The following is an 18870-nucleotide window of genomic DNA, read 5'->3' as shown; positions in this document are numbered from 1 at the left end:
AGAAGGCAGCTCCCGATGTCCCCTGCCCCCACCACCCACAGGGACCCCGCAAACAGAGGATGCCTGAGCTCCGGCTCATTGCCAATGGGCACACCAAGTGGCTGAACAAGAGGAGGATCAAGGCCTTCTACTCAGATGTCATCGCCGAGGACCTCCGGAGTGGTGTTCAGATTCTCATGCAGGTGCCACGAGTTCAGGGCTTCCCCCAGGACTCAGTACTTGGTGTGACAACCTGGAAGGCAGGACGTCCCGAGGGGCTAGTTGAAGCTCCCTTTGCTGCAATGGGAGTGCCTGCCTTTCTTGTCTCCCCAGATATGCTGACTCAGGGCGTTTTCTCACGGTGCCCAAGGGCCTACGGGAAACTGAGCTGGAAGGCTGTGGGGCCTGTGTGGTCTTAAGCAATCCTTGTTTTCCTTTTTTCTTTCTTTCTTTTTTTAAAAATTTAATTTACAGACAACAAAGTGAAAAATATTAAGTGTATAGTCTGATAAATATTTACGTATGCAGATATACCTAGTGGTGTGAAGCCACCACTCAGATCAAGTTCTAGAACATTCCACCGGGCAATTCATTTCCCTGCTCAGTTTTCTCAGCTGTAGAATGGGATGCATAGATAAAATCACAGTTGTTAATCCTGAGCCAGCATAAGAGTCCTTTCTAATAATTCTAAATATTTCTCATTAAAAAAAACATACAGGGTCTTCTTTGGGGGGGTATGAAAATATTCTGAGGGTAGATAGAAATGATGGTTGTACACCATTGTGACTAAACTGAATTCTACTGAAGGGCATACCCTTTAAAATGGTTAATTTTGTGTTATATGAATTTCACTTCAAAAAAGTTTTTTAATATTTTTAAGCATTAAAAAAAGTATAAAAGATGTAGAGGTGAGATGACTTGGGGATACTCTAAGGCTGGCATCCAAATTCAGGTCCCTTGGGATGAGAAATAATTTGCTAGAGAAACAGAACTGGGATAATCCAGAGGTAAAAGGACAGTGTGGTCATTGTAGCTTCACCTCTCTCCGGGGTGTGTCCAGGCAGGCAGGACCCTGACTGGCGGCATGTGATTCCTGAGTGCTCACCACATGGTGAGGAGGGCAGCTGCGGCTGAGAGGGCCCCACCGTGGTCACAGAACAGAGCTGCTGTGGGGCACGAGGCCCGGCCTCTCACCTCCCCCTGACACTCTTTGTAGGCCGCAGGTCTCGGGAGAATGAAGCCCAACATTCTGGTGGTTGGGTTCAAGAAGAACTGGCAGTCGGCTCACCCGGCCACGGTGGAAGACTACATCGGCATCCTGCAGTGAGTGAGGGCATGAGGGAGGCAGGGCCTGGGGTCAGCTGATTTGGTCCTTTGATGTTTCTGGGCTTTGGGAAGCAGGGGGGATACAGTGGAAGTTATAAGAAGCTGGTTCAAAGCTGAGGAGGAAACAGATCCACTGAGGGCTCACCACTCTGACCTCTGGGCCCTGGGCACCAAGCCGGGCAGGGAACACACAGGGAACACAGAGAAGAATAGGTGAGATACAGTAGGGAGCAGTGGGGACTGTGGCAAACTGCCGTGAGTAGCAACTATTGGGCTCCAGCCAGTTGTGCCCAGGCAGAAATGTGGACCCAGTGTTGCCAAAGCGTCTGGTTTCTTAGAGGAGACAAAAAAAAAAAATGGGTTTTTAGGTGAGAACCTTGGACTATAGAAGACCTGCCAAGAGCCGGCCCTTGGGCTGTGAGGTGGTGACACCAAGCAAGAGGCGAAACCAGACCTCCCAGGAGGAAGTGGTGTGGGAAACGGGACCATGAGGAGAAAGTCCCTGGGGACTCTGGGCTGAACTCCAAACCTTTTCTCCTTTGGCTCCTCCTGGGCAACCTCCAGAAAATGTCTGCCTGAGTTGCTTTTCTGTGTTGACGTGGTATAAAGAAGCTGTGTGTAGTAGCGTTTAAAGAACAAAGGCTGGGGGCCTGGGTGGCTTGGTCAGTTGAGCATTTGACTCTTGATTTCGGCTCAGGTCGTGATCTCGGGGTCATGGTATCGAGTCCCACATTAGGCTCCCTGCTCCATGGGGAGTCTGCTTGAGATTCTCTCTCTCTCTCTCTCTCTCTCTCTCTCCCTCTGCCCCAGCTGCCCTGTTCATGCGTGCTTTCTCTCTGAATCTAAATAAATAATAAAAATAGAAATCTTTCAAAAGTTAATGAAAAGAAAGAAGGAAAGAGGAGAGGAGAGGAAAGAAAAGGAGAGGATGGAAAGGAAAGGAAGCTGAGTTTGGGGGACCTGGGACCTGCTTCCAGGTCCGCTGTGACCCAGCCACCTGACTGTGAGCCGGGCATCTCAGCTGCCTCTGACAGTGACAACAGATGGTAGAATATCTGTTCTCCACCATCCCCCCAACTCCAGTGCTCCAAAACCCCAAAATGCTAGGGCCTGAGAAGCACCTGCCCCAAAAACTCCCAGAGGGCAATGCCTGACCCATCAGATCAAGCCTTACTGGTGGCTTCCGGGGTCCTCTGTCAGCTGGGCAGTGAATGGACTTCTGGGTGTTCCCTCCGACAAGCTGTTGCTGCCCTCCTGAGCAAGGCCATTCCTACGTACACCGGCCCTCGGGGTTCTGTCTCAGCAATTCGAATCTAAAGCCAGCTGTCCACTTTCTTAGCGTGGCTCATGGGCTAGTTATTCCCTGAAACTCGAGTTGTGCTCCTATAAGATAAGGTTAAGAATTCCCATGCCCACCTCTGCTGGCAGGCTTGTGTAGATTTTCCAAATACATCAGGAGGACAGGCCCACCTTGCAGACTGGCCTGACTTGGTTTCCCTCTGAGTATAAGATTCGTAGCACCCCCTGGTGTCACAGACCATAGAGCTAGAGGGGCCCTGGTTGGGGGCTCTCCGGTTCTGCCAACATGTTACACAGGTGGGGAGACTGAGGCCCTGAGAGGAAGAAGTCATATGGTGGGAGGCAGGGCCAACTGTAGACATCTGGTCTCCTGGGGGCTGGGGGCTAGGGGCCGGTGGCTGGGACTGAGGGGAGCCTGACCCCACCTCTTCTCTTTCCAGTGATGCTTTTGACTTCAACTATGGTGTGTGTGTCATGAGGATGCGTGAGGGGCTCAACGTCTCAGAGGTGATGCAGGCACACAGTGAGTACACGCCCCACCTGCTTGATGCCCCTCACAAAAACCAGAATGGGATTCTAGAAAGTTCTAGAACCCAATTTTTTAAAAAAGATTTTATTTATTTGAGAGAGCAAGCAAGAGAGAGCATGAGCAGGGGGAGGGGCAGAGGGAGAGGGAGATACCCCACTGAGCAGGGATCCCGATGTGGGGCTTGATTCCAGGACCCTGGGATCATGACCTGAGCCGAAGTCTGTTTAACTGACTGAGCCACCCAGGCACCTCTAGAACCCAATTTTTTAAGGGGTAGAGAGAAGAAAGGGGGACATTAGTAAAGAATAAAAGCTTAAAAAGTTAGCTTCAGATGGCCTTTTAGAGCTCCTCAGGTTTCCAAATGAAGACACTGACCAAGTTCAAGGTCACACTTCCAACTGGGGCAGAACCAAGACTGCACCTCAGAGCTCCCCAACCACTATCAAGGTCTCTGTAATCAGGTGGGAAAAAAGAGGATCTAATAGAGAGGAAGAAGGAAAAGATGGGAGAAAGGAGAGAGCTCACATAAAGACAGTGGAACATGGGACGCCTGGGTGGCTCAGTGGGTTAAAGCCTCTGCCTTCGGCTCAGGTCATGATCTCAGGGTCCAGGGATCGAGCCCCGCATCAGGCTCTCTGCTCAGCAGGAAGCCTGCTTCCTCCTCTCTCTCTGATTGCCTCTCTGCTTAGTTGTGATCTCTGTCTGTGAAATAAATAAGTAAAATCTTAAAAAAAAAAAAAAAAAACAGCGGAACATGAAAATACAGAGAAAGACCACAGAGCCCAGATGTTTTGGTCCCCGAGACCCTCCCTGGGGCACCGAGGAGGGCTGTGTTTACTTCTAGTCACACAGGGGTCTGCAGACTCTGCATTGGTCACATGTGGGGGACTGAAAGAAATCAAAGCATGGGAAACAAAAGGGGGCGGTTCCGGGGGTCGGGGGACTGAGAGGTGTGGAGGCCAGGAGGAAGCCCGGGTTTCTCGGGAGAAGCAAGGGCCGGGTCCAGGGGGTGGCAGAGGCTGGATCAGGGGAAGGTGAGGGGTCAGGGCCTTTCTTTCTCGTGAAAGGGTTAGCCTGAGAGAGGAGGAAGCCAGAAGTGCTCCAGGATGAGGAGAGCCTGGGAACGAAGCTGCCCCCTCTCTTGTAGTTAACCCGGTGTTTGACCCCGTGTTTGACCCTGCGGAGGACAGCAAAGAAGCCAGCACCAGCGGGGCCAGGCCATCTGTCTCAGGCACGTGTCAGTCCGCACGCCACCCAGAGGCTCAGGATGCTCTCACGTCATGGAGCAGCCAGTGGTGGGCCGTGAGGGAGCCTGGTCATGGGCAGGAGACGCCCAAGACCCTTGGGTTGGGTAACCGGGGACCGGAGCAGGCGGGCTTGGGCATTATTCCACCTTGCAGCACTCCTTGGGAATTCAGTGTCCGGGCATTGTGGGAACCCACCCAGCTGGCTCCGAGGCCCGTGTGAGACCCCTCCAAGAGGACCCCTGGCCTCGCTGAGAGGTGACAGGCAGGGAGGAGAGGAGCGGGCTTCTCCCTCAGTCCTTTCCCACTGATGCTCTGGGAGACAGGCCAATAAGGGAGGGGTGCATCCCAGGACTGCACGCCCGGGACCCCCGCTCCTGGTCCAGCTGGCTGAGAAACGGGTTTCAGGGTCTCACTGTCCAAGAGTCAGTGGTGGTGCTTGGGCCAGTCCCTACCTTGCACGCCCTCAGCAGGGTGCTTCTTGGTGCTGTGTGTGTAGCCGGCGTGGGGGACAGCGAGCCCACCTCACATAGCAGCTGGCTCCGTGTTCAGACAGAGTCAGGCGTGTGAAGGTGAGCTGCTCTCAGGTGACTCCCCACCTTGCTCCTGCAGTGGACCCCGAGGCCCTGGAGCAGGAGGAGCAGGCCAGCACCATCTTCCAGTCTGAGCAGGGCAAGAAGAGCATCGACATCTACTGGCTATTCGATGACGGAGGTCAGTGTCCGCCTGCTCAGCAGCTCTCCTGGGGGCCGCCTTCCCTCCATGGCCAGTACTTCCTGGCTGCTCTGGACAAGGCCCCTGGAGGGACCCCAGAGCCCAGCAAGGGGGACTAGTAACCCCTGGGCTGGAGGAAGCCTGGCTGGGCCCCTCTTCTTGGTGTAAACCAGGACTTTGTCGGAGGAGCTGAGATCAGCATGGGATGGAACCTTAGGGGTTCAGATGAGATGGACCTCAGGGGTCACAGGCCCCTGCCAAAAATGGGGGGATGCTGTAGGAATGTTCTTCACTTCCCAGAAATATGCCCTCTCCCATTTTTCTTAAAACACATGCCTCTTGGCTTTATTGCTCTGCCCCTGATAGAGCCCTGCCCAGACAGAAAACGCTTTGGGTCCAGGAGCACGTGTCCGATGGATGATAGCTTCTGTAGACCAAACACTTGCTACACGCTTGACACTAAGTGCGATCCCTAGGCAGGAACTGTGATGAGACCTGTTTACAAAGAAGGAAACTGAGGCATAGAGCCGTGAAATAATGGGTCAGTTGGTGCGGGTTATGCAGTGATAAGGGACAGCTGGTCCTTGACCTCCTGTGGAGAGATGACAAGCAGGGGTGAGGGTTTCCACCCACTGGTGAAATCTTTAACCTTTAAAAAAATATGCCAGCAATCCAGATTTTCACATGAAAATCCCCCAATTATTAAACTCCAGCTCATGGATTTCAAAACATCACGCAGGCCACATGAACCCCGGCCCAGAGACCCTCGTGAGCTTGGTTTAGTCTAGTGCCCTCCTTACACAGATGGGTAAACTGAGGTCCATAGAGACAAAAAGGGGTGCCAGCGGCAGAGCTGGGCAGGAATCCAGAGGGTGCTCTATCTATCCTGAGAGCAGTTCCCCCTTGATGCCAGGCCTCACCCTCCTCATCCCCTATCTTCTCGGCCGCAAGAAGAGATGGAGCAAATGCAGAATCCGTGTGTTCGTGGGGGGCCAGATCAACAGGATGGACCAGGAGAGGAAGGCGTAAGTGGGGAACGCTGGGGGGAGGGGCTGCAGAGGACCAGCACCATCCAAGCTCTGCCCAAGAGTAACCCCTCTTGCTCTCCCCGACCTGTGCCACTACCCCCTCCAGGGGGACCCAGCCGTCTCCAGGTCACAGCAGAGCTGAGGGAGCTCCGGGCAGGCGCAGGTTTCTGTCCATTTTGGACGTTATTTTGCTGTCCCAGTTTCCCCCTTTAATAAGATGCAGACACACTAGCTCCATGACGGGAAGGATCGTTACACCGTAAAACCACAATCTGCTCAAGGAGAAATCTGTGTGAAATGAAGGAGGGAGAAGGCCCTTCCTGCTGAGAAATGAGGGGGGGCACTGAGGATCCTTCAGGGCAACGTCCCCACCCCAAGCTCAGGATGCTGTCCCTGGTGAGACAGGAGTTATTTAGTGGCCAGAAGTTGGGACAACAAATGCCACTCGATTTCTTAGAAGTGACTTTTGATTCTCTCCCAACGGTGTGGCTCCTTCTGCAGGAGAAGGGCTTTCTGCTGGGGAACACAGGCTCATCTGTCTCAGCCAGAGAGGACGGGTCTGGCTGGGGGCCGGGGCAGGCAACAGCAGAATTGAGCTCAACCAGCCAGAATTTTGTCACGTTGGGTTATTTACTTGGGTTTTCTTGATCACCTCTTTCTGGCAAGAGATGCTGGTTTTCTTTTGAGAATTGCCATAAGAAATTTCTAGGTGCAGGTAAGTAAGAATGTGAGTTGATTTAAGCTGAAAAGGAAGTAAATGGAAAGGTAGGTAGACAGGTCGGCCTTGTTTAGAACAAGGTCAAGTGAGGTGGAAGATTGTGAGATGGGAGACGATGGAGGGGGCATCTGGGTAGGAACAATGGGTGGCTTGCTCAAGGTCACGGCATGCATTAGCCAAAGAGAAAAAAACTCTGCCCGCCTCTGGTGTGTTCTGCCACTGTCCCAGCCCTGATGTCCCTGGGCCTGTGCCACCAAGACCGCATGCCCATGACCCCTTCTCCGTCACTCCCTGTGTGAGTTAAGGGCAACCAGCAATCTCCTCTCCTGATCCTCATCCCTGCAGAGAACCTCTGTGATCTCCAGGAGATAAAGAAGAGTCCGGAAGGCTTCTTCGTAGGCTCAGCTCTCTGTTGTAGCCCCGAATGCAAGCCTGAGCTAGTGGAGCTCAAGGCTGTGGCACCGGGGGGTCACGGGTGTCCTGCACATGAAGGGTTTGGGATGTCCTCTGCCTCCCAACTGTCCAGCCAGGCCAAGCCCTCTGGCCTCCTTGTGACCCCGAGGCCAGGCTGGTGCTGCCTCTGGCTGGGTCCCTGCCCAAGCCTGCCACCCCCACGCTGCACACCAGCACATCTGCTCAAAACTCTGCTTCCCTAATCTCCCTCCCAAGTTCAGGGACCAGCAGTGGCTTGACGACTGGACCTTAAGGTTTATCCCCCTCCCTGCCCCCCACCCAGCCAGCCACTCGCTGCTCCTGCCCCACCTCCTACACCCCCATGCCCTCACTTATTTATTTGGACTCCCCACCCCCATGCACTCAGACCCTGCCAACTTGTTCTGGGGTATCCCCAAAGCCACATCCCGCTCCAGATTCTGATGCACTGGGTAGGCTAGAGCCAAGGCAGGTGTATTCTTCCAAAGGCTCCTGGGCTGATTGCACTGTGGACACCCCTACCACGCCCCCTTTGGCCTATAATGATCTTGTGCACCATGCACCGCCCAGCTAGATTGCTACCTCCTCCGTGAAGCCTTCCCTGACTGCCACCAACCACAGACCCACAAATGGCATCTCCTCCCCTGTTACATGCAGAGTCAGTGCCACACGCACAGGCTCGCTCCTCCTGGTTCTATACTTCGTTCATGGGTGTCGTCTCTGATTCCACAGACCACCCTGCAATTTCCTTCTTATCCCTTAGACCCTCGGTCCTCAAAGTGTTCTCCGTGGATCGGTTTCACCATCACCTGGGAGCTTGCCAGAATGCAGAATCCCAGACCCTACCCCAGACCAGATGAATCAGACTCTGTATTGGACCAAGGTCCCCAGCAGATGTACAGACATTAGAATGTAGGCTGTGCTAGTGCAGAGGTGGCCACCAGGTGCTTGGGGAAATACTGCTCAATCCCTTTTCCTTATCGCTTGTCATCCTCTGACCTGCTTAATCAACATTGGTCTCTTGTCCGCCCCTGCCTAGGTGAGAACGTCCGCTCCCTGGGGTCAGGATTTGATCTGCGGTTTTTCACTGCTGGGTCCTCGATAGACAATACAAACTCACTGAGTAGACGCATACGTGTTTAAAAATCTCTGTCTCCCAGGCTCATTTCCCTGTTGAGCAAGTTCCGACTGGGATTCCACGAGGTTCACATCCTTCCGGACATCAACCAGAAGCCGCGGGCTGAGCAGTGAGTGCTCTGTGTTGACTTCTTTCCCAGGCAGGAGGGCCAGCTATGTGCCCCACACACCCCTGTCTGGTGAGCCCTGGGCAGACAGGGCTCAGGGCAGGCAAAGAGGATGGGGAGTTTGCAGCCTTTTACTTTCCCGTTGGGGTTTCTTCCTTTGCATATCAGAGCTCAGGTCTTTGCCAGAAATACCCCTGCTGGAGGACGGTGAATGTTCACGTTTGTGCTTTTCTTGGAGCAAGTGTTTAATTTCATTTATTAATTTTTTAAAAGATTTTATTTATTTATTTATTTGAGAGAGAGAGAGAGAACATGAGTGGAGAAAGGTCAGCAGGAGAAGCAGACTCTCTGCTGAGCAGGGAGCCCAATGTGGGACTCGATCCCAGGACTCCAGGATTGCCACCTGAGCTGAAGGCAGTTGCTTAACCAACTGAGCCACCCAGGAGCCTGGAGCAAGTGTTTTAAAGCTGGTGCAAGTCTCGGCTGTTCTGCCCCTTGAGTGAGGGAAAGCAGGTGTTTCAGCCTCAAGGGACCCCACCCCCACCCACCCCACGGACCTGGGGGGCCGGGCGGGGTGGGAGCGGGTCTCTGGCTTCACCCTTCACGCTGCTTGCTACTCATAAATTTCTAAATTTTCTCCAGCACCCTGAAGGGTTGTCATAAAGTAGTGGTTCTTAAACTTCGGCCCACATCAGAACCACATGAGGACTTACAAAAACACAGCTTGCTGAGTCCCCCTCCTCCCGCCCCTGCCCCAAGATTCTGAGTCAGTAGGTCTGGGGTAGTGCCTGAGAAGCTGCATTCCTAACAAGCTCTTGGGTGCTGGCCCGGGCGCTTCACTGGGAGAACCGCTGTCTTAAAGACAGTCTGTGTAAACTGCTTCACACAGCGCCCAGCCCCAAGTCAGTGTTCAGTAAATGGTAGATCGATGGCTTTTGCCCTCTAGACCTTGACATTTTCGAGGTCTTGGCTGCATTGTGGGCTTGCTGCCTTCTCTAAGCCTTGCCTAACTGAAGTTCCTGAAAAAGGAGCTGTGACTGGTCCAGCTCATCCCTTCCCATGAGGCCAAGATGGAGGTTGCTGCAAAGCCTGTTTTTTGGTTACCTTTGCTCTAGTTGGCTATGTCCCAGGCTGGCAGAATCACATGCCCAGAAACACGTGGCTAGAGGCCAGGGGTCATGGCAGAGTTACATGCCTTCCACGGAGCTGAGGGATACTGGAGCAAACAGAACGGAAGGTGCAAAGGCCCTGAGGCAGAAGTGTGGCAGCCACAGCCCCCAATGTTATTTCTATGAACACACCGGTGCTGGGAGTGGGGAAAACATTGAAGGGTCTGGGCCACATCTCTCCTCCTCCCCAGACGCAGCAGCAAGCTCATGGACTTTACTCAAATCCCCGTGTGAACTTGTAGCTAGGCTCAACGGCGGTGTCCGAAGGGATGACGACTCACTGGCTCAATGATTCAATCCCCTAGTCCGAAACCAAGACATTTATAATCGGGCTTGCTTTCTGTAAATCCCTGTACATGAGATTTTCCAGCTCTCCACCCCCTCAGTAAAGTCAGGTCTGTCCTGACTTCTTACCTCTCCCTTATATTCCCCATTACCTGGGGAGGGAAGGAACTAGTCTGTAGGGTTGGATACATCAGTTCTTCCCATGTGCTGGGGTGGAGATGAGTCCATCAGAGCTCCAGCCGGGGATGATACCCGCCCCAGGGCAGGCTGGAGGAAGTCCAGAACCAGACACAGGAGGAGGGAGGCAGAGATGCACCAGAACACAGAAGAGAATGCAGCTGGGCTGTCTGTGTGGGCAGAGAAGCAAAGCCTTGAGTCAGGCCTCAAAGAGAGGGAGTGGGGGATACCTTCCCTGTGGGAGGAGCTTGAGAGCAAGCCCGAAGACCCTGCCCAGCAGCCCTGATCTTTAAAACCCGGCCTGGGCCCTTCTCTGCCTCCACCTCCTGGCCCTCTCTCTTCTCCTTCTCACAGCCACGCTTCTCCAAAGAGATGGACCGTCTTTGCAGCCACTTCCTCACGGAGATCCCCCTGGTGGTCATCACTGGCCTCCCGCCTCACCCACAGAGCCCCTTTCGGGCTCGTCTTGCTCTGCCTCTCCGCTGCATCCCCCATAATGGTCCCTCTTGGGACGGCTCTTCCTTTGGGTTTGGAGGTGTCCCCCCTCCACAGATTCCTCCTACCTCAGCAACCCTTCTTTCATTTCCAGTTGCTGGCTAGTCCTCCTTTCCCTGACTGATGCTTGCCAGCATCCTTGGGATTCGGCCCTGGACCTTTGTGTCTCTCTCTCTCTTTTTTTTTTTTTTTTAAGATTTTTTATTTATTTATTAGATAGAGATCACAAGTAGGCAGAGAGGCAGGCAGAGAGAGAGGAGGAAGCAGGCTCCCTGCTGAGCAAAGAGCCCGATGCAGGGCTCGATCCCAGAACCCTGAGATCATGACCTGAGCCGAAGGCACAGGCTTTAACCCACTGAAGCACCCAGGCATCCCTGGACCTTTGTCTCTTAACTCTGTCCCCAGTGTGAGCTCCTCCATCTCTATGTGTGCAGGGGGCTTCGTCTGAAGGCCGAGCAGTCTGAATTTCTATTTTTAATCCTGTAAGTCAAGTCACACAGAACAGCCTCCAACAGGTTCCCATCTCACTCGGGGCCAATAGCGAAGGCCTACATGGTCTAGGCTGTCACACTTGTGTGTCCTCACCTCACCACCACTTGCCTCTGCCCTCACCTTGCTCTGGCTGTACTGGCTTCTTTGCTGCTCCTCAAAGAAACCGAACATACTTCTGCCTCAGGGCCTTTGCACCTTCAGCTCTGTGTACTCCAGCACCCACTGGCCTGTAAAGAGCTGGCTTCAGAAGGACAGGCATCTTTCAGCTTCAGGGAGACCTTCCTTCCCCCCAAATATTTCCTGTCCTGGAACCCAGCTTGTGTCTTCATTAAGCTCATGATGTAGATTTGCTTGTTTATTGTCCAGCAGGTGGAAAGCTTGGTAGATAGAGGACATTGTAGGGTTTTTTGTTCTGTGATGTGCAGTGCAGAGCCTGGCACAGGATGGTTTGTGTTCAGGGTCAACCTGCGGAACGGTCAGGTGGGTGGAGGTGGATCCCAGGCCAGGCGTCGTGGCCGACATTTGGTGGAATGCCAGCCCCAACGGTCAGTGCTGAGTGCTGCCCGGAAGCTGCGTTCATGTAAACCACAGGCAGAAGGGCTTTAGCCTGAAAAGCGTGTCCCTGTGGCGTCCATCTCCGTCTCCCCTGGGGGACCTAGTCCCCCTGGAAACCAGGCTGTCTCACTGGGTCTCACCCACTCTCTCTGTCCCCAGCACTAAGCGGTTTGAGGACATGATTGCACCCTTCCGCCTGAATGACGGCTTCAAGGACGAGGCCACTGTCACGGAGATGAGGCGGGATTGTCCCTGGAAGATCTCAGATGAGGAGATTAACAAGAACAGAGTCAAGGTACCTGAGAGAGAAGGGCCTGGCTGGGATGGGGTGGGGTGGGGTGGGGATGGAAGTGCTCCTCCGGGTCAGGGCCACACGTGCCCCCATCTGTCCTGAGCTTCCTCAACACCCTCTCCTTTCCATCCCCTTCCACCACTCCCTGGCCTCTGAGGTATCCTCAAGCCACAGCTGCTGGGTAAACTGGTTATGGAACTCGGAGCCATTCTTGGCCTGAGTCACACCCCGCTGTGGCGATGGAAAAGCGGGAGCTCTCCCTCTCCCCTCTTGTCACTGGTGGAAGGAATTCATGAGACAGGTGGCGAAGGTCAAGGTAAAACTTTCCTTGTGGCCCAACAAAGCTGCCTGATGGTTCCCCCTAGCCTGCAGAGCCCATCCTACATGTAGTCTAAAATCATGGCCACCCCATCCAGACAGAATCTTCCAGATTCTTTAAGGCCTAAAGGAGGGTTGTGGTTGCTGTGGCCACTTTAAAATCAGGTGAGCATTTAGGGAGCTGGGGAAGGAGGTCACAGCTCTGCTCCCTGTGCTCGGGGTCACTGGCCCCCCACCCCCTCTTTGCCCTCAGAGGACATTTGGCAAAGTGTCCATTTACCACTGGAGGGTGGGATCACTACTGTCACTTAGTGAGTAGAAGCCTGGGATGATATTACACATCCTACAACCCACAGGACAGTTCCCACGATGAGGAATTATTCCCCCCAAAATGTCACTAGTGTAGGCTCTGGAGTCTGTGATCTCTGTGAACTCACTTTCCTGACATTCTCCATTTTCTCAAATGGGGTGTCCTCCCACGGTCAGACTCTTGAGTGCCAGTCATTTCTGAACAAACTGGAGACAGGCCTTGGGGTGGGAAGGAGGCTCCCCCACAACCCAGCCTCACACAAGCTTTAGGGAATTCTGATCTGTCAGCCCAGAGACCCTACCCCAGAGGGCTCACAGCTCCTTGGAAAACTCTGGATGAAGTGTAGTGTTCGAAGAAAGCTCTCGTCTGGACTGTGGCGGAGGAGGAAGAAAGGACACATTCCACCTGTGCTCTGAGTCTCTCTTATCAAGCGCCTTTCGTGTGCCAGCCCTCGATGTCCACGTGTTTTTGTGTGGGTTATCGCCCTCAATGCTGCCCACGTTCCCCCGGGGAGGGGATTATCGTACCCATTTTACAGTGAAGACAGTGACACTCAGGGAGGCCACATGCCTTGCTCGGGTTCTCTCTGCTGTGAGCAGCTCACCCCACACCACGGAAGGTGCTCTCTCTCCCAACTAACCCCCCCCCAACACCCTGGGACCAGCCCCAGTCATGGAAATAAGGTCTGGCAAAGTAAAGCCAAGTTCCCAAGGAGGTGAACTTGGCTCTCTGTTACTCTGAGGGTCTCCCTCCGTCTTGAAGGAAGGAGAGTGTAATAATTAAGGGAGAAGAATTCGTGCATCTGGTCCGAAATATTAAAGAAGATGTCCCTGGGCTTGTTGGGGACCACTCCTGAGGATGTGGGCAGTGACCCCCTGGCTTCTCCTTGCTCCAGTCCCTTCGGCAGGTGAGGCTGAATGAGATTCTGCAGGATTCCTCCCGGGACGCCGCTCTGGTGGTCATGTAAGTAGCTGCTGCTGGGAGAGGAAGCCCGTCCCTGAGGCCCAGGACATCCGCTCTGGGAAGGGGCTCAGGAGGTACATGCCGGCTGAGGACCGGAGCCCGACTCTGTGAGCCAGAAGGGCCCAAAGCTCCAGGAAACGCAGCCCAGGTGGCTTCTTGGCACGTGACTGGGCCTGCTCCCGCTCGGCACCCCTCACCTGAGTGCCAGCTGGCAGAAGTCTAGGACCTCACACGCCCCAGGCCTGGCCGACCCCCCTCACCACCATTTTCCCCTGTTTGCCACCTTTCCCTGCCAAACACAGCTTGGCAAAGAGGACCCGCTCATTCAGGAAGAAAATCGATTCCTGGTTGTTTGGGAATCACCCAGCCCTCCTTGGCCATGGGCCACCCCTGGCTGCTGTGGGTGCCAAGCCTGGGCAGCAGCAGGGGCACAGGGTCGCCGTGCCGGGCTCTGTGCCTGTCAGGCTGCTGCGGCCTGTGGCCAGCTCTGAGCCACTTCTGCTGGGTACGGGCCGAAGCTGAGGGCGTGGAAAGTGAAGGGACTGGTGGCAGTGGCACAGAGGGTCTCAGAGCGGCTCTGTTCTCACAGAGGCCGGGAGGAAGAACATGGTCAGCCAGGCCCTCTGACCCCCTCCCCCAGAGAATCCTAGCTCAGAGGGAACAGGGTGTTTGGCAAGGCCCCTAACTGGCCTGGCTTGCATTTCCTGAGGGCAGGCCACCTGGGAATTCCTCAGGATGGCCCAGAAGCCTGCAGAACCAGTTTTCTCATACCCTGAGACCAGGATCAAGCATACCCTTTTGAGGCTCCAGTGCAAAATGAAAATGTGGGGCCCCTTGTTTGAAAATTGTTAAGAATGACAAGATGGCAGCAGCAGAGAATGGAACCCAGCATGGGACCCTTCTAAGTATGTGTTGGGGTGGGGTGTGACTGCAAAGCTTGCACGCCCAGGAGACTGGCTCTGCCTCAACAGGGCTCCCTGGGGCTCTTAGGGAGAACATTCTCGGTACAAAGAAAGTGCTTTGTGTTTCCTTCATGCGGGAACTGTGGTAAGAGAAAGGGCTGCGTTTCTCTGGGACCCTCTGGCCAACACCCAGCAGTGAGTGTTCCTAGGGCAAGGACTGCCTAGGTTGTGGACCCAGTCCCAGTGCAAGACAGTGGCTTCATCCCAGGACGGCGCCCCAGACCTTTCCTTGGGTGTGTGCCAGGCTGCCTCCTTGTGAGGGTGAGGGCTAGCCCCGGTCAGAGAAGCGGGTTTGCGCTGTCTCTCCTCACTGTGTGGCCTTGGGCAAGTAATCCTACTTCTCTGTGTCTCCGTCTCCCTGATTATAGAGAAGGGTTTAACCTAATTATTTCCAAGGTTGCCCTTCATGCCAACATGCTATGATTTTAAGTTTATTTGCCACTAAGATAAGTCAGTCTCTCAAGCCATGAGATGAGAAATTTCACCCAGGGAAGTGAGCCCCCGCGGGCACTTTCTCCACCCCACTCCCCTATCCCCTGGACCCCAGAGGGAAAGACAGTCTCCCCACCCCAGCAGCCTTTGGGGGAGTAGCAGACACAAATAATCATGAGTCCAGTCACTTTATTTTTGTAATTACTTACTTAATTAATTTATTATTGTTATTTATTTATTTGAGAGAGAGAGTGAGCAGAGGGAGAAGCAGACTCCCCACTGAGCAGGGAGCCGGACACAAGGCTTCCCACCTTCACTGGGAGGGCACAGCCGCTGAGCCTTGGCATTGCCAACCTCCAACCCAGAGACATGCCCACCAGTGTTTCTAGAAATTCAGTCTGAGGGTCACTTTCATCGGTCCCAAGATTTGGCACATTCCTCAGTTCCTTCCAGATCAGGGTCTGGGGTGGGGTGGAGAAGACTGCATTCCCCAGAAATTCCGAGGGAGGAAATAATCTTCCCCTCCCCCGCTCAGGAGGAAAGACAAAATTACACTTTCCAGTGTTCTGAAGAGCATCCTCAGACCATTTTCTAGAGCAGGTTTGAGGCAGAACTTAGTTGTTCGCTGTCTACCGGACAGCAGTTAATATGATTAATGGCCTGTGTTTGAGTCCAGCTTCGCCCTCGCGGCTGATAAACCGGCCCCACAGCCTTTGCCTAGATGACGAGCAACCTATTTCTGCTCTCCCTTTTGGAGCTAGACCCTTCGCTTTTCCTATAAAGAAGCCCTCCTCCAAAGCAAATGATAATTGAAGTAATGATCATCAACATCGCGTTTTACTGATTGAGCCTCAGTCGAGGCATGGGGCCTTAGTAATTTTCAAAACTCTGTTCAGTGGTTCTGTTTTACCCCCGTCTACCCGGCAACACACAGACTTTGGAGACAGGGAAACTGAGTCTCAGAGGAGTCAGGCAGCTTCCCCGGGACCCTGCAGCCAGGAAGCGGGGATTGGGTTATGAAGCCTTAGATGCAGGTTTCAGGCCGAGGCTGCCTTTCTTTGTGGCCAAGAGATGCAAATCGGAACGAGAAGTCCTTCTGTCCTGGGGCTGCTTTGTCTCTGAAGATTAGTAGCTGTCAGGGTCTCACAGCCTGGGAACAGGAGTCCACTGTCTCTTGCTGGCCCAGGGGCGAGTGCAAAGGGAGCGTGTCCCTTGGACGGGTGGACACTCTCCGCTGGGGAAGGGGGCATGACGCTGAAGCTTGAAAGGCCACAGCAGGAGTGACGGACAGGTGTCCCCTGCCCCTGAGAATGCAGCCACCAGCCCCCTCACGGCCTTTGAAATTTCTGAATTCAGTTCTTGAGAATGATGTAGGAGTCCCCCAAGGGCTTTGCTGACAATGTAACGGAAACTTCAGCACCACTGGGAAATCAGGAAGGTTTCGTTTTGATCTTTCCACTTCCCTTTCTCCTTGAGTCACCGGACACGAACGTGTTCTAAGGTGATGCCAGCTTCATGAAATAGCCCCGTTCCTGCGGCCTTTCCCTGTCCAAGCAAATTGCTTCTCTTTTTAAAAAATAGTTTAATTTATTTATTTTAGAGAGAGAGAACAGGGGGAGGAGCAGGGGGAGAGGGAGAAGCAGACCCCAGGCTGAGCATGGAGCCCACGTGGGGCACAACCCTGAGATCACAACCTGAGCCGAAATCAAGGGTCAAAGACTCAACCGACTGTGCCACCCAGACGCCCGGGGGACCTTGCTTTCTAAAGGAGGGTAGAGGTGGTCCCCAGCGAGGCTTCGAGGATGGAATTTGAAGCAAGGGACACGTGTCCAGAGCCCCCTGTTGGCCTTCTCAGTACAGAGGCATTCTCAGTGAGCAGAAGCATCTGGGGTGGGAAAATCCCAGGACCTTGGCTGGAGCCCCAGCTCTGCAGCTCACCAGCTTGTCACTTCCCCTGGCTAAATCACAATGAGTGTGACAATGGCTGCTTCCATGAGGAGGTGCTTGCCAGGTGCTAGGCACTGCATGGCGCCCTTTGTCACCTCTGTCCCCTTTAGAGCTCGCCAACAGCCTCTGAGGGAGGTGTGTGTGTCCTCACCTCAAGCAAGAGAAAACAGAGGCTCAAGACTGGGAGCCACCTGCCAAAGCCAAATGGCCAAGGAGGGGCAGTGCTGCTCCCACCTGTGGCCAGAGCCCGGACTCTGCAGCCCAGCGTCGCTCCTGTGCTCAAGTTCAGAGGTAATAGTGGCCAGGGATGTCCTGTATGGAAACAGACTGCAAAGGGCAGCCCCAGCTTTATGTCCCGCCCACTGGGCCTGGGAGATACTACCTTCTCCTGGAGTCAAGAGGAGGTCAGCTGTGGCCATCCTGCAGCATTTTTGGAATTGCAAGATGGTGAGAAAGTCACCTCCTGGAAGAGCTGAACAGCAGCCCCCCGGGCATCTCATTATCTGCACAGGATTGCACGGCAAGGGTGCTCTCAGGGCCTCACGGACATGGCAGAAGGCAGGACAGGGACCCGCAGCTGAAACTTGTGAGCAGATCAGCTCGTCATGGCCACAGGCCAGTATGATTCAAGCAGCCTGAGGTATCGAGATCACCCACTGTATCAGACTGTGTTCTAGGTGCAGGGAAAGGATAGTGAGCGAGAGAGACCTGGTTGGAACGTACAATCTAGTGGAGGAGACAGACAACAAACAGACAAATGAAAAGAGGGTTTGGAGAGTGGGAAGGGCTGTGAGGACAATGAAACAGGGTGCTGTGATAAAGAGGGGCAGCAAGCTTGCTCTGGAAGGGAGTCATCAGAGAAGGAGATACAGGTGAGCCACTGGCCTGGGTGATCTGAAAGAGCCAACCAGGTGGAAGGGGAGAGGCTCTGCCTTCTGGGTGGAGAGAACATCATATGCAAAGGCCCTGGGGCAGGAGCAAGCTTGCCATTTATTTCAGGGATGGGAAGAAAGCCATTACGGTTGTAGTGTTGTGAGCAAAGCCGAGGGTAAAAGGAGGTGAGGTCATGGATGTTGGTGGATACCAGATCCTGTGAGTCTTACAGGCTGTGGCTTTGTTTACACCAGCTTTGTGGCTGAAGGTACATTTGGAGTCCTGCTTTAAGGAAAGTGGGAGGTCGTTCTTAGGGTGGCTAGGAAGAAGGAGTGCTGAAGGACTTGGTAAACAGAGTTCCTGATCAGAAAGTGAATCATGGGCTGGGCTGTGTGGGGAAGGGTACTGGTAAGTTTTTATCTGCTGCTTCTTCCTGCCTTGCAGTACCTTGCCCATAGGGAGGAAGGGGAAGTGCCCGAGCTCGCTGTACATGGCCTGGTTGGAGACGCTGTCCCAGGATCTCAGACCTCCGGTTATCCTGATCCGAGGGAACCAGGAAAATGTGCTCACCTTTTACTGCCAGTAACTCCAGGCTGGGCCATGCCTGCCCAAAGCCAAGGGTGCCTGGGACATCTGCCTGTCCTTGGGGACAAGACTCGTGTCCTGTTGTACTTTAAACATCTGTTGATCTGACTGAAGAAGCTGGTAGATTTCCAAACTTTGGCTGGACCCCACTCCCAACGGACACATCCTCTGGGCTTGTTTTTATGGGCTAGAGAAGTAACAGCTGAAGTTGTGTGGAAAATTCTCTGGTGGATCCATTTTCCTTTTAAGTTTTCTCTTGATCTTTATTACAACAAATTAAGATTTCAGTCTTTGATTTTTTTTAAAGATTTTATTTATTTATTTGACAGAGATCACAAGTAGGCAGAGAGGCAGGCAGAGAGAGGAGGGGAAGCAGGCTCCCTGCTGAGCTGAGAGCCCAATGTGGGGCTCAGTCCCAGGACCCTGAGATCATGACCTGAGCCGAAGGCAGAGGCTTTAACCCACTGAGCCACCCAGGGGCCCCCAGTCTTTGATTTTTTGA

General features: G+C 53.7%; 1 protein-coding gene across 4 annotated transcripts in view; it reads left to right on the top strand.

Moving 5' to 3' along the window:
- SLC12A3 (solute carrier family 12 member 3) overlaps positions 1 to 18655 on the top strand; it is a 35921-nt gene extending 17266 nt beyond the window's left edge. For all 4 annotated transcript variants that reach the window (XM_032854425.1, XM_032854423.1, XM_032854424.1 and 1 more), the window contains exons 17-26: positions 42 to 182; positions 1196 to 1302; positions 3045 to 3127; positions 4281 to 4364; positions 4990 to 5091; positions 6005 to 6116; positions 8430 to 8516; positions 11846 to 11981; positions 13502 to 13569; positions 18228 to 18655. In XM_032854425.1, coding sequence (XP_032710316.1) covers positions 42 to 182; positions 1196 to 1302; positions 3045 to 3127; positions 4281 to 4364; positions 4990 to 5091; positions 6005 to 6116; positions 8430 to 8516; positions 11846 to 11981; positions 13502 to 13569; positions 18228 to 18369 — 1062 coding nt within the window. In that variant the 3' untranslated portion in view covers positions 18370 to 18655. The remainder of the gene's footprint in view (positions 1 to 41; positions 183 to 1195; positions 1303 to 3044; positions 3128 to 4280; positions 4365 to 4989; positions 5092 to 6004; positions 6117 to 8429; positions 8517 to 11845; positions 11982 to 13501; positions 13570 to 18227) is intronic.
- The last annotated feature ends 215 nt before the right edge of the window (positions 18656 to 18870 follow it).

Source organism: Lontra canadensis, unplaced genomic scaffold (assembly GCF_010015895.1).
Source record: "Lontra canadensis isolate GAN:19392208 unplaced genomic scaffold, GSC_riverotter_1.0 scaffold8, whole genome shotgun sequence".
In the NCBI taxonomy this organism is placed as follows: Eukaryota; Metazoa; Chordata; class Mammalia; order Carnivora; family Mustelidae; genus Lontra; species Lontra canadensis.
This window is presented reverse-complemented; position numbering and strand designations above follow the sequence as displayed.